General features: G+C 47.7%; 1 protein-coding gene across 1 annotated transcript in view; it reads right to left on the bottom strand.

Annotated features, from left to right (window-relative positions):
• arl6ip1 (ARL6 interacting reticulophagy regulator 1) overlaps nucleotides 1-14,998 on the bottom strand; it is a 65,957-nt gene that overhangs the window by 6,799 nt on the left and 44,160 nt on the right. The window contains exons 4-5 of the mRNA NM_001146645.2: nucleotides 4,913-5,030; nucleotides 4,690-4,774 (exon numbers count right to left, since the gene is read on the bottom strand). Coding sequence (NP_001140117.1) covers nucleotides 4,690-4,774; nucleotides 4,913-5,030 — 203 coding nt within the window. The remainder of the gene's footprint in view (nucleotides 1-4,689; nucleotides 4,775-4,912; nucleotides 5,031-14,998) is intronic.

Genomic DNA, 14,998 nt, shown 5'->3' with positions numbered 1-14,998 from the left:
GCCATGACATCATTTTCTGGAATTTTCCAAGCTGTTTAAAGGCACAGTCAACTTAGTGTATGTAAACTTCTAACCCACTGGAATTGTGATACAGTGAATTATAAGTGAAATAATCTGTCTGTAAACAATTTTTTGAAAAATTACTTGTCATGCACAAAGTAGATGTCCTAACCGACTTGTCAAAACTATAATTTGTTAACAAGAAATTTGTGGACTGATTGAAAAACGAGTTAATGACTCCATCCTAAGTGTATGTAAACTTCCGACTTAAACTGTACATGTCATGTGGCCATGAGTGTCCCAATAATATCTGTTTTGGTGGGAGCAGCCGACCAGTCAGAGCTGTTTAACTGGCAGTAATATGACAGTCAACAACATTATTCCCTGAGCAAGGAGGACCAAACTAAACAGCATACTGCTTAAAGAAGGGCTGTTTTCATTAGTGCATACTGTAGCAAAACGAGCCTCTCTTATTGGACAAGCTCAGGTTAGTCCCTCCCCCACTGTGCAGTTTGGTTCCTAACGGGTCTATTAAACAATCTACTCCATGTTTAGTGGAACAATGTCTCACCACATTTAAACAAGTCAGGATTCTGTAGGAGAGTTTGTTTGGTGAACTGGGTAAAGAGACTAGGTCTGCCTCCCAAAGGGCACCCTATTCCCTATGTAGTGCACTACTTTTGACCAGAACCCTATGGGGTTCCCCTAATGGGGACTGATGCTATGATATATAACCCTTTCTCTAAGTGGTATTTTACAGTTGGAGGATGACTACTGAACAGCTGTCAGCTGGCTATGGGGCCTTGTGCTTGTCTGTTACAGCTATGCAGTCAGACCACCAATTAGACAAAGTCTCCGGTGATGTTTGGAATATATAGCTAATGCTGGGTCACAGTCTGAAATGGCACCCTATTCCCTATATAGTGCACTACCCCTATAGACCCTGGTCAAAAGTAGTACACTATATAGTGAGAATAAGGTGCCAATCAATACTTGTGCTGGCCTGGTATGCAAAGACATTTATGTTTAAACCAAGTAACATTTGAGTCAGTATTTGACTTGTGTTGGGAAACATCCATAAACTGACAGTGTGTGTATCCCAAATGACACCCTATTCCCCATGTAGTGCACTACTTTTGACCAGAGCCCTATATACCATGACCAGAGCCCTAGAGAGAATAGGGTGCCATTTGGGACATGGCAAAGGACTTCCGTTACTGTCAACCTTTGTACATCCTTCCTATGTGGTCACTTCTCTAGTGGTGTCAGCTGGTTTAACTGTCACTATAATCATTACTATAGCAACAGAAGAAAGCAGAAGAGAGCAGCTACAACGTCACACACCAGAATACTACTGATAGTATGTATTCATTTAACCTTTATTTAACAAGGCAAGTCAGTTAACAACTAATTCATATTTACAATGACGGCCTACCGGGGAACAGCGGGTTAACTGCCTTGTTCAAGGGCAGAACAACAGATTATTACCTCGTCAGTTCAGGGATTCGATCTAGCAACCTTTCAGTTACTAGTGCAACGCTCTAACCACTAGGCTACCTGATTGGACCTAAATACTACTGCTTGTATTAACCTGATTGTCTGAACTCAGAAGAACATCAGTACTTTGTCAAATAATGTAGCAATGAGTAAACTACAGTCGTGGAACTTTTTGGCTGAGTTAGCCATTAGCCCAGATTGGTTTAGTACAGGTTGGCTGAGTTAGCCATTAGCCCAGATTGGTTTAGTACAGGTTGGCTGAGTTAGCCATTAGCCCAGGTTGGTTTAGTACAGGTTGGCTGAGTTAGCCATTAGCCCAGGTTGGTTTAGTACAGGTTGGCTGAGTTAGCCATTAGCCCAGGTTGGTTTAGTACAGGTTGGCTGAGTTAGCCATTAGCCCAGGTTGGTTTAGTACAGGTTGGCTGAGTTAGCCATTAGCCCAGGTTGGTTTAGTACAGGTTGGCTGAGTTAGCCATTAGCCCAGGTTGGTTTAGTACAGGTTGGCTGAGTTAGCCATTAGCCCAGGTTGGTTTAGTACAGGTTGGCCGAGTTAGCCATTAGCCCAGGTTGGTTTAGTACAGGTTGGCTGAGTTAGCCATTAGCCCAGGTTGGTTTAGTACAGGTTGGCTGAGTTAGCCATTAGCCCAGGTTGGTTTAGTACAGGTTGGCTGAGTTAGCCATTAGCCCAGGTTGGCTGAGTTAGCCATTAGCCCAGGTTGGTTTAGTACAGGTTGGCTGAGTTAGCCATTAGCCCAGGTTGGTTTAGTACAGGTTGGCTGAGTTAGCCATTAGCCCAGGTTGGTTTAGTACAGGTTGGCTGAGTTAGCCATTAGCCCAGGTTGGTTTAGTACATGTTGGCTGAGTTAGCCATTAGCCCAGGTTGGTTTAGTACAGGTTGGCTGAGTTAGCCATTAGCCCAGGTTGGTTTAGTACAGGTTGGCTGAGTTAGCCATTAGCCCAGGTTGGTTTAGTACAGGTTGGCTGAGTTAGCCATTAGCCCAGGTTGGTTTAGTACAGGTTGGCTGAGTTAGCCATTAGCCCAGGTTGGTTTAGTACAGGTTGGCTGAGTTAGCCATTAGCCCAGGTTGGTTTAGTACAGGTTGGCTGAGTTAGCCATTAGCCCAGGTTGGTTTAGTACATGTAGGTACAATGTCTTCAGACTGTATTCTTTCCCCTTGACTTATTTCACATTTTGTTGTGTTGTATCTACACATAATATCCTATCATGATAAAGTAAAAACATGTTTTTAGAAATGATTGTAAATGTATAAAATTAAATACATACATCTCATTTGCATAAGTATTCACAACCCTGAGTCAATAGATGTTAATAATCTTTGGCAGTGATTACAGCTGTGAGTCTTTCTGGGTGAGTCTCTAAGAGCTTTACACACCTGGATTGTACAATATTTGCACAATTATTTTCAAAATTCTTCAAGCTCTGTCAAATTGGTTGTTTATCATTACTAGGCAAACATTTCAAGTATTGCCAAAGATTGTCAAGCAGATTTAAGTCAAAACTGCCACTCAGGAACATTCAATGTCTTCTTATAAAGTGTAGATTTGGCCTTGTGTTTTAGGTTATTGTCCTGCTGAAAAGTGAATTCATCTCCCAGTATCTGGAGAAAGCAGACTGAACCAGGTTTTCCTCTAGGATTATGCCTGTACTTAGCTCCATTCAGTTTGACCCAAGCATTAAACTGCATATTCAGGACAAAAAGTGAATTGATTTGACCCATTTTTTGCAGTATTACTTTAGTGGATTGTTGTGAACAGGATGCATGTTATGGAATATTTTTTTACTCTGTACAGGCTTCCTTTTCACTCTGTCGTTTAGGTCAGTTTTCTCCTATCACAGCCATTAAACTAATGGTTTTAAAATCACCACTGTGAATTCCCTGAGCGGTTTCCTTCCTCTCCGGCAACTGAGTTGCCTGAAGGACGCCTGTATCTTTGTAGTGGCTAGGTGTACTGATACGCCATCCGAAGTGTAATTAATAAGTTCACCATGCTCAGAAAGGGACATTCAATTACTGCTTTTTTGTTGTTTTTACCCATCTACCAATAGGTGCATTCTTTGAGAGGTATTGGAAAACCTCCCTGGTCCTTGTGGTTGAACCGGTGTTTGACTGAGGGACCTGACAGATAAACTGTATGTAATAGATGAGGTAGTCATTCTAAAAATCATCTTAAAACACTGTTACTGCCCACAGAGCGAGTCCATGCAATTTATTATGTGACTGGTTAAGGACATTTTTACTTCTGAACTTATTTAGGCTTGCAATAACAATGGGGTTGAACAGTTATTAATTAGTACAAAAAATATATATATTAACTTAATTCCACTGACATTATGGAGTATGGTGTGTAGATCAGAGACACAAAATCTCAATTTAGTCCATTTTAATCCAGTCAAAGGATGTGAATACAGGCACGTCGGTAGGCTACAGATGGGTCGGTAGGGTACAGGCACTGTAGGTAGGGTACAGGCACTGTAGGTAGGGTACAGGCACTGTAGGTCGGTCGGTAGGGTAAGAGGAGGTAGGTTGGTCAGTAATGTACAAGTAGGTAGGTAGGTTGGTAGGGTACAGGTAGATAGGTCGGTCAGTAATGTACAAGTAGGTAGGTGGGTTGGTAGGGTACAGGTAGGTAGGTAGGTCACAGGTAGGTAGGTAGGTAGGTCAGTAATGTACAAGTAGGTAGATAGGTTGGTAGGGTACAGGTAGGTAGGTAGGTTGGTAGGGTACAGGTAGGTAGGTCGGTCAGTAATATACAGGTAGGTAGGTAGGTTGGTAGGGTACAGGTAGGTAGGTCGGTCAGTCAGTAATGTACAGGTAGGTAGGTAGGTTGGTAGGGTACAGGTAGGTAGGTAGGTCAGTAATGTACAGGTAGGTAGGTTGGTAGGGTACAGGTAGGTAGGTAGGTCGGTTGGGTACAGGTAGGTAGGTAGGGTGGTAGGGAACAGGTAGAGCGGTAGGGTACAGGTAGGTAGGTAGTGTACAGGTTGGTTATGAGTGTACATGTAGATAAGGTAGGTAGGTAGGGTGCATGTAGGTAAGTAAGTAAGTAGGTAGGGAGGTAGGGTACAGGTGAGTAGTGTACATGTAGATAAAGGTAGGTAGGGTGCATGTAGGTAAGTAGGTAGGGAGGTAGGGTACAGGTACAGGCAGGTAGACAGGTGTTGGTACGTACCAATCAGGTAGGTGAGGAAGAGGTTGTGGACTTGCTGTCCCATCCAGGCCACCGCCACCAGACTGCTGATCACCGACGCAAAGTACTGTGGGAAGACAACCGGAAGTGACATCACTTCCCCGTTCCAAAACAGACGACAGGCCCCCGTTCCATAACAGACGACAGACGAGACCCTGTTCTAAAACAGTGGGTCTCGGTGTGTGTGTGTGGTGTGTGTGTGTACCATCTTGGGTTTCTCCTCCTTGAGTGAGAAGAGTCTTTTCCACCAGCCCAGGATGCGACGCTGAGTCTTCACCAGGTTACCACAGATCTCATGGAAACGCTGCTGCTGCTCTGAAGACCTGGAGAGAGGGAGGAGAAAGAGAGGGAGGAGAAAGAGAGGAGAGAGAAGGAGGAGAAGGGAGGGGAGGAGAAAGAGAAGGAGGAGAAGGGAGGGGAGAGAGAAGGAGGAGAAGGGAGGGGAGGAGAGAGACGGAGGAGAAGAAGGGAGGAGAGAGACGGAGGAGAAGGGAGGGGAGAGAGAAGGAGGAGAAGGGAGGGGAGGAGAGAGACGGAGGAGAAGGGAGGGGAGGAGAGAGACGGAGGAGAAGGGAGGGGAGGAGAGAGACGGAGGAGAAGGGAGGGGAGGAGAGAGACGGAGGAGAAGAAGGGAGGGGAGGAGAGAGACGGAGGAGAAGGGAGGGGAGGAGAGAGACGGAGGAGAAGGGAGGGGAGGAGAGAGACGGAGGAGAAGGGAGGGGAGGAGAGAGACGGAGAAGAAGGGAGGGGAGGAGAGAGACGGAGGAGAAGGGAGGGGAGGAGAGAGACGGAGGAGAAGGGAGGGGAGGAGAGAGACGGAGGAGAAGGGAGGGGAGGAGAGAGACGGAGGAGAAGGGAGGGGAGGAGAGAGACGGAGGAGAAGGGAGGGGAGGAGAGAGACGGAGGAGAAGGGAGGGGAGGAGAGAGACGGAGGAGAAGGGAGGGGAGGAGAGAGACGGAGGAGAAGGGAGGGGAGGAGAGAGAAGGAAAAGAGGGAGGGAGGGAGGGAGGAGAGAGACGGAGGAGAAGGGAGGGGAGGAGAGAGACGGAGGAGAAGGGAGGGGAGGAGAGAGAAGGAGGAGAAGGGAGGGGAGGAGAGAGACGGAGGAGAAGGGAGGGGAGGAGAGAGAAGGAAAAGAGGGAGGGAGGGAGGAGAGAGACGGAGGAGAAGGGAGGGGAGGAGAGAGACGGAGGAGAAGGGAGGGGAGGAGAGAGACGGAGGAGAAGGGAGGGGAGGAGAGAGACGGAGGAGAAGGGAGGGGAGGAGAGAGACGGAGGAGAAGGGAGGGGAGGAGAGAGACGGAGGAGAAGGGAGGGGAGGAGAGAGAAGGAAAAGAGGGAGGGAGGGAGGAGAGAAGGAAAAGAGGGAGAGGAAGGAGGAGGAGTGATATTATTACCATTATATCCCAGACCAGTGGTTTTATTCAGTCAACAGCTATCTCTATATCTCTCCATCCATCTGAGCAGGAACCCTTGATCAGAACCAGCTCAGTAGAATGAGATGAGTCTATCAGATATCATATGGGCCCATCGATAAGGCAGTTGGGAAGTGCCCTTCATTTCTGCTGAGCCACAACTACCTATTTCAGGCTCAGGTCAGAACATGGGCTTATGAACCAGCAGGACTCACTGCCAGACACTGAAATAGACCCAGTGTGTGTGTGTAGGGCTTGTATTTATGCAGGTCCTCTGAGTAAGTGTGTGTGTGTATGCATGCATGCGTCTGCAAACCCGGCTCTAAATCCATCTCTCTAATGGGCTACATAGACATACCTCTAAATCCTCTAATGGGCTACATAGATATACCTCTAAATCCTCTAATGGGCTACATAGATATACCTCTAAATCCTCTAATGGGCTACATAGATATACCTCTAAATCCTCTAATGGGCTACATAGACATACCTCTAAATCCTCTAATGGGCTACATAGACATACCTCTAAATCCTCTAATGGGCTACATAGACATACCTCTAAATCCTCTAATGGGCTACATAGACATACCTCTAAATCCTCTAATGGGCTACATAGACATACCTCTAAATCCTCTAATGGGCTACATAGATATACCTCTAAATCCTCTAATGGGCTACATAGACATACCTCTAAATCCTCTAATGGGCTACATAGATATACCTCTAAATCCTCTAATGGGCTACATAGACATACCTCTAAATCCTCTAATGGGCTACATAGACATACCTCTAAATCCTCTAATGGGCTACATAGACATACCTCTAAATCCTCTAATGGGCTACATAGATATACCTCTAAATCCTCTAATGGGCTACATAGACATACCTCTAAATCCTCTAATGGGCTACATAGACATACCTCTAAATCCTCTAATGGGCTACATAGACATACCTCTAAATCCTCTAATGGGCTACATAGACATACCTCTAAATCCTCTAATGGGCTACATAGACATACCTCTAAATCCTCTAATGGGCTACATAGACATACCTCTAAATCCTCTAATGGGCTACATAGATATACCTCTAAATCCTCTAATGGGCTACATAGATATACCTCTAAATCCTCTAATGGGCTACATAGACATACCTCTAAGTGTAGACCAGAGCCAGTCCTGATATACCACTAACTGCAGACCGGAGCCAGAGACAGTCCTGATACACCACTAACTGTAGACCAGAGACAGTCCTGATACACCACTAAGTGTAGACCAGAGCCAGTCCTGATATACCACTAACTGCAGACCGGAGCCAGAGACAGTCCTGATACACCACTAACTGTAGACCGGAGCCAGAGACAGTCCTGATACACCACTAACTGTAGACCGGAGCCAGAGACAGTCCTGATACACCACTAACTGTAGACCAGAGACAGTCCTGATACACCACTAACTGTAGACCAGAGACAGTCCTGATACACCACTAACTGTAGACCAGAGACAGTCCTGATACACCACTAACTGTAGACCAGAGACAGTCCTGATACACCACTAACTGTAGACCGGAGCCAGAGACAGTCCTGATACACCACTAACTGTAGACCAGAGACAGTCCTGATACACCACTAAGTGTAGACCAGAGCCAGTCCTGATATACCACTAACTGTAGACCGGAGCCAGAGACAGTCCTGATACACCACTAACTGTAGACCAGAGACAGTCCTGATACACCACTAACTGTAGACTGGAGCCAGAGACAGTCCTGATACATCACTAACTGTAGACCAGAGACAGTCCTGATACACCACTAACTGCAGACCGGAGCCAGAGACAGTCCTGATACACCACTAACTGTAGACTGGAGCCAGAGACAGTCCTGATACATCACTAACTGTAGACCGGAGACAGTCCTGATACACCACTAACTGTAGACCAGAGACAGTCCTGATACACCACTAAGTGTAGACCAGAGACAGTCCTGATACACCACTAACTGCAGACTGGAGCCAGAGACAGTCCTGATACACCACTAACTGTAGACCGGAGCCAGAGACAGTCCTGATACACCACTAACTGTAGACCAGAGACAGTCCTGATACACCACTAACTGTAGACCGGAGCCAGAGACAGTCCTGATATACCACTAACTGTAGACCGGAGACAGTCCTGATACACCACTAACTGTAGACCAGAGACAGTCCTGATACACCACTAACTGTAGACCGGAGCCAGAGACAGTCCTGATACACCACTAACTGTAGACCGGAGACAGTCCTGATACACCACTAACTGTAGACCAGAGACAGTCCTGATACACCACTAACTGTAGACCGGAGCCAGAGACAGTCCTGATACACCACTAACTGTAGACCGGAGCCAGAGACAGTCCTGATACACCACTAACTGTAGACCAGAGACAGTCCTGATACACCACTAACTGCAGACCGGAGCCAGAGACAGTCCTGATACACCACTAACTGCAGACCAGAGACAGTCCTGATACACCACTAACTGTAGACCAGAGACAGTCCTGATACATCACTAACTGTAGACCAGAGACAGTCCTGATACACCACTAAGTGTAGACCAGAGCCAGTCCTGATACACCACTAACTGCAGACCGGAGCCAGAGACAGTCCTGATACACCACTAACTGTAGACCAGAGACAGTCCTGATACACCACTAAGTGTAGACCAGAGCCAGTCCTGATATACCACTAACTGCAGACCGGAGCCAGAGACAGTCCTGATACACCACTAACTGTAGACCAGAGACAGTCCTGATACACCACTAACTGCAGACCAGAGACAGTCCTGATATACCACTAACTGCAGACCGGAGCCAGAGACAGTCCTGATACACCACTAAGTGTAGACCAGAGACAGTCCTGATACACCACTAACTGTAGACCAGAGCCAGAGACAGTCCTGATACACCACTAAGTGTAGACCAGAGCCAGTCCTGATACACCACTAACTGCAGACCGGAGCCAGAGACAGTCCTGATACACCACTAACTGTAGACCGGAGCCAGAGACAGTCCTGATACACCACTAACTGTAGACCAGAGACAGTCCTGATACACCACTAACTGTAGACCAGAGACAGTCCTGATACACCACTAACTGTAGACCGGAGCCAGAGACAGTCCTGATACACCACTAACTGTAGACCGGAGCCAGAGACAGTCCTGATACACCACTAACTGCAGACCGGAGCCAGAGACAGTCCTGATACACCACTAACTGTAGACCGGAGACAGTCCTGATACACCACTAACTGTAGACCAGAGACAGTCCTGATACACCACTAACTGTAGACCGGAGCCAGAGACAGTCCTGATACACCACTAACTGTAGACCAGAGACAGTCCTGATACACCACTAAGTGTAGACCAGAGCCAGTCCTGATATACCACTAACTGTAGACCGGAGCCAGAGACAGTCCTGATACACCACTAACTGTAGACCAGAGACAGTCCTGATACACCACTAACTGTAGACTGGAGCCAGAGACAGTCCTGATACATCACTAACTGTAGACCAGAGACAGTCCTGATACACCACTAACTGCAGACCGGAGCCAGAGACAGTCCTGATACACCACTAACTGTAGACCGGAGACAGTCCTGATACACCACTAACTGTAGACCAGAGACAGTCCTGATACACCACTAAGTGTAGACCAGAGACAGTCCTGATACACCACTAACTGCAGACTGGAGCCAGAGACAGTCCTGATACACCACTAACTGTAGACCGGAGCCAGAGACAGTCCTGATACACCACTAACTGTAGACCAGAGACAGTCCTGATACACCACTAACTGTAGACCGGAGCCAGAGACAGTCCTGATATACCACTAACTGTAGACCGGAGACAGTCCTGATACACCACTAACTGTAGACCAGAGACAGTCCTGATACACCACTAACTGTAGACCGGAGCCAGAGACAGTCCTGATACACCACTAACTGTAGACCGGAGACAGTCCTGATACACCACTAACTGTAGACCAGAGACAGTCCTGATACACCACTAACTGTAGACCGGAGCCAGAGACAGTCCTGATACACCACTAACTGTAGACCGGAGCCAGAGACAGTCCTGATACACCACTAACTGTAGACCAGAGACAGTCCTGATACACCACTAACTGTAGACCAGAGACAGTCCTGATATACCACTAACTGTAGACCAGAGACAGTCCTGATACACCACTAACTGTAGACCAGAGACAGTCCTGATACACCACTAACTGTAGACCGGAGACAGTCCTGATACACCACTAACTGTAGACCAGAGACAGTCCTGATACACCACTAACTGTAGACCGGAGCCAGAGACAGTCCTGATACACCACTAACTGTAGACCGGAGACAGTCCTGATACACCACTAACTGTAGACCAGAGACAGTCCTGATACACCACTAACTGTAGACCAGAGACAGTCCTGATACACCACTAACTGTAGACCGGAGCCAGAGACAGTCCTGATACACCACTAACTGTAGACCGGAGCCAGAGACAGTCCTGATACACCACTAACTGTAGACCAGAGACAGTCCTGATACACCACTAAGTGTAGACCAGAGCCAGTCCTGATATACCACTAACTGCAGACCGGAGCCAGAGACAGTCCTGATACACCACTAACTGTAGACCGGAGCCAGAGACAGTCCTGATACACCACTAACTGTAGACCGGAGCCAGAGACAGTCCTGATACACCACTAACTGCAGACCGGAGCCAGAGACAGTCCTGATACACCACTAACTGTAGACCAGAGACAGTCCTGATACACCACTAACTGTAGACCAGAGACAGTCCTGATACACCACTAACTGTAGACCAGAGACAGTCCTGATACACCACTAACTGTAGACCAGAGACAGTCCTGATACACCACTAACTGTAGACCAGAGACAGTCCTGATACACCACTAACTGTAGACCAGAGACAGTCCTGATACACCACTAACTGTAGACCGGAGACAGTCCTGATACACCACTAACTGTAGACCGGAAACAGTCCTGATACACCACTAACTGTAGACCACAGACAGTCCTGATACACCACTAACTGTAGACCGGAGCCAGAGACAGTCCTGATACACCACTAACTGTAGACCAGAGACAGTCCTGATACACCACTAAGTGTAGACCAGAGCCAGTCCTGATATACCACTAACTGCAGACCGGAGCCAGAGACAGTCCTGATACACCACTAACTGTAGACCGGAGCCAGAGACAGTCCTGATACACCACTAACTGTAGACCGGAGCCAGAGACAGTCCTGATACACCACTAACTGTAGACCAGAGACAGTCCTGATACACCACTAACTGTAGACCAGAGACAGTCCTGATACACCACTAACTGTAGACCAGAGACAGTCCTGATACACCACTAAGTGTAGACCAGAGCCAGTCCTGATACACCACTAACTGTAGACCGGAGCCAGAGACAGTCCTGATACACCACTAACTGTAGACCAGAGACAGTCCTGATACACCACTAACTGCAGACCGGAGCCAGAGACAGTCCTGATACACCACTAACTGCAGACCAGAGACAGTCCTGATACACCACTAACTGTAGACCAGAGACAGTCCTGATACATCACTAACTGTAGACCAGAGACAGTCCTGATACACCACTAAGTGTAGACCAGAGCCAGTCCTGATACACCACTAACTGCAGACCGGAGCCAGAGACAGTCCTGATACACCACTAACTGTAGACCAGAGACAGTCCTGATACACCACTAAGTGTAGACCAGAGCCAGTCCTGATATACCACTAACTGCAGACCGGAGCCAGAGACAGTCCTGATACACCACTAACTGTAGACCAGAGACAGTCCTGATACACCACTAACTGCAGACCAGAGACAGTCCTGATATACCACTAACTGCAGACCGGAGCCAGAGACAGTCCTGATACACCACTAAGTGTAGACCAGAGACAGTCCTGATACACCACTAACTGTAGACCAGAGCCAGAGACAGTCCTGATACACCACTAAGTGTAGACCAGAGCCAGTCCTGATACACCACTAACTGCAGACCGGAGCCAGAGACAGTCCTGATACACCACTAACTGTAGACCGGAGCCAGAGACAGTCCTGATACACCACTAACTGTAGACCAGAGACAGTCCTGATACACCACTAACTGTAGACCAGAGACAGTCCTGATACACCACTAACTGTAGACCGGAGCCAGAGACAGTCCTGATACACCACTAACTGTAGACCGGAGCAGAGACAGTCCTGATACACCACTAACTGCAGACCGGAGCCAGAGACAGTCCTGATACACCACTAACTGTAGACCGGAGACAGTCCTGATACACCACTAACTGTAGACCAGAGACAGTCCTGATACACCACTAACTGTAGACCGGAGCCAGAGACAGTCCTGATACACCACTAACTGTAGACCAGAGACAGTCCTGATACACCACTAAGTGTAGACCAGAGCCAGTCCTGATATACCACTAACTGTAGACCGGAGCCAGAGACAGTCCTGATACACCACTAACTGTAGACCAGAGACAGTCCTGATACACCACTAACTGTAGACTGGAGCCAGAGACAGTCCTGATACATCACTAACTGTAGACCAGAGACAGTCCTGATACACCACTAACTGCAGACCGGAGCCAGAGACAGTCCTGATACACCACTAACTGTAGACCGGAGACAGTCCTGATACACCACTAACTGTAGACCAGAGACAGTCCTGATACACCACTAAGTGTAGACCAGAGACAGTCCTGATACACCACTAACTGCAGACTGGAGCCAGAGACAGTCCTGATACACCACTAACTGTAGACCGGAGCCAGAGACAGTCCTGATACACCACTAACTGTAGACCAGAGACAGTCCTGATACACCACTAACTGTAGACCGGAGCCAGAGACAGTCCTGATATACCACTAACTGTAGACCGGAGACAGTCCTGATACACCACTAACTGTAGACCAGAGACAGTCCTGATACACCACTAACTGTAGACCGGAGCCAGAGACAGTCCTGATACACCACTAACTGTAGACCAGAGACAGTCCTGATACACCACTAACTGTAGACCAGAGACAGTCCTGATACACCACTAACTGTAGACCAGAGACAGTCCTGATATACCACTAACTGTAGACCAGAGACAGTCCTGATACACCACTAACTGTAGACCAGAGACAGTCCTGATACACCACTAACTGTAGACCAGAGACAGTCCTGATACACCACTAACTGTAGACCGGAGCCAGAGACAGTCCTGATACACCACTAACTGTAGACCGGAGACAGTCCTGATACACCACTAACTGTAGACCAGAGACAGTCCTGATACACCACTAACTGTAGACCAGAGACAGTCCTGATACACCACTAACTGTAGACCGGAGCCAGAGACAGTCCTGATACACCACTAACTGTAGACCGGAGCCAGAGACAGTCCTGATACACCACTAACTGTAGACCGGAGCCAGAGACAGTCCTGATACACCACTAACTGTAGACCAGAGACAGTCCTGATACACCACTAACTGCAGACCAGAGACAGTCCTGATACACCACTAACTGTAGACCGGAGCCAGAGACAGTCCTGATATACCACTAACTGTAGACCAGAGACAGTCCTGATACACCACTAACTGTAGACCAGAGACAGTCCTGATACACCACTAAGTGTAGACCAGAGCCAGTCCTGATATACCACTAACTGCAGACCGGAGCCAGAGACAGTCCTGATACACCACTAACTGTAGACCGGAGCCAGAGACAGTCCTGATACACCACTAACTGTAGACCGGAGCCAGAGACAGTCCTGATACACCACTAACTGCAGACCGGAGCCAGAGACAGTCCTGATACACCACTAACTGTAGACCAGAGACAGTCCTGATACACCACTAACTGTAGACCAGAGACAGTCCTGATACACCACTAACTGTAGACCAGAGACAGTCCTGATACATCACTAACTGTAGACCAGAGACAGTCCTGATACACCACTAACTGTAGACCAGAGACAGTCCTGATACACCACTAACTGTAGACCAGAGACAGTCCTGATACACCACTAACTGTAGACCGGAGACAGTCCTGATACACCACTAACTGTAGACCACAGACAGTCCTGATACACCACTAACTGTAGACCGGAGCCAGAGACAGTCCTGATACACCACTAACTGTAGACCAGAGACAGTCCTGATACACCACTAACTGTAGACCAGAGACAGTCCTGATACACCACTAACTGCAGACCAGAGACAGTCCTGATACACCACTAACTGTAGACCAGAGACAGTCCTGATACACCACTAACTGTAGACCAGAGACAGTCCTGACACACCACTAACTGTAGACCAGAGACAGTCCTGATACACCACTAAGTGTAGACCAGAGACAGTCCTGATACACCGCTAACTGTAGAACGTCACTTAATCCGGTCCTGGTTCCCTGTTACGACTGAACCACTGAAGGAGAGGGGATGGGGGGGTAAGAGAGCGGGAGAAAGAATTAAAGCGAGGGAGAAAGAATTAAAGTGAGGGAGAAAACGCAGACTACGTCCCAAATGGCACCCTATTCGCTATGGGCCCTGGGTAAAAGTAGCGCACTAAATGGGGAATAGGGTGCCATTGGGCCCTGGGTAAAAGTAGCGCACTAAATGGGGAATAGGGTGCTATTTGGGAAACAGCCCAACACACTACACTAGGAGTACATGTTAGCCGTGTGAGAGTTTGTAGGACAGACCCAAGAGGTTGATTAGAGCTGGAAAACGCTGGTAACTTTCCTCCTCTCTCTCATTTGTACATCAGCACTGCTTTAATAACTGTAATTACAAGTGATTTAACACAACACTG

This window comes from Salmo salar, chromosome 03 (assembly GCF_965601325.2).
Source record: "Salmo salar chromosome 03, fSalSal1, whole genome shotgun sequence".
In the NCBI taxonomy this organism is placed as follows: domain Eukaryota; kingdom Metazoa; phylum Chordata; class Actinopteri; order Salmoniformes; family Salmonidae; genus Salmo; species Salmo salar.
This window is presented reverse-complemented; position numbering and strand designations above follow the sequence as displayed.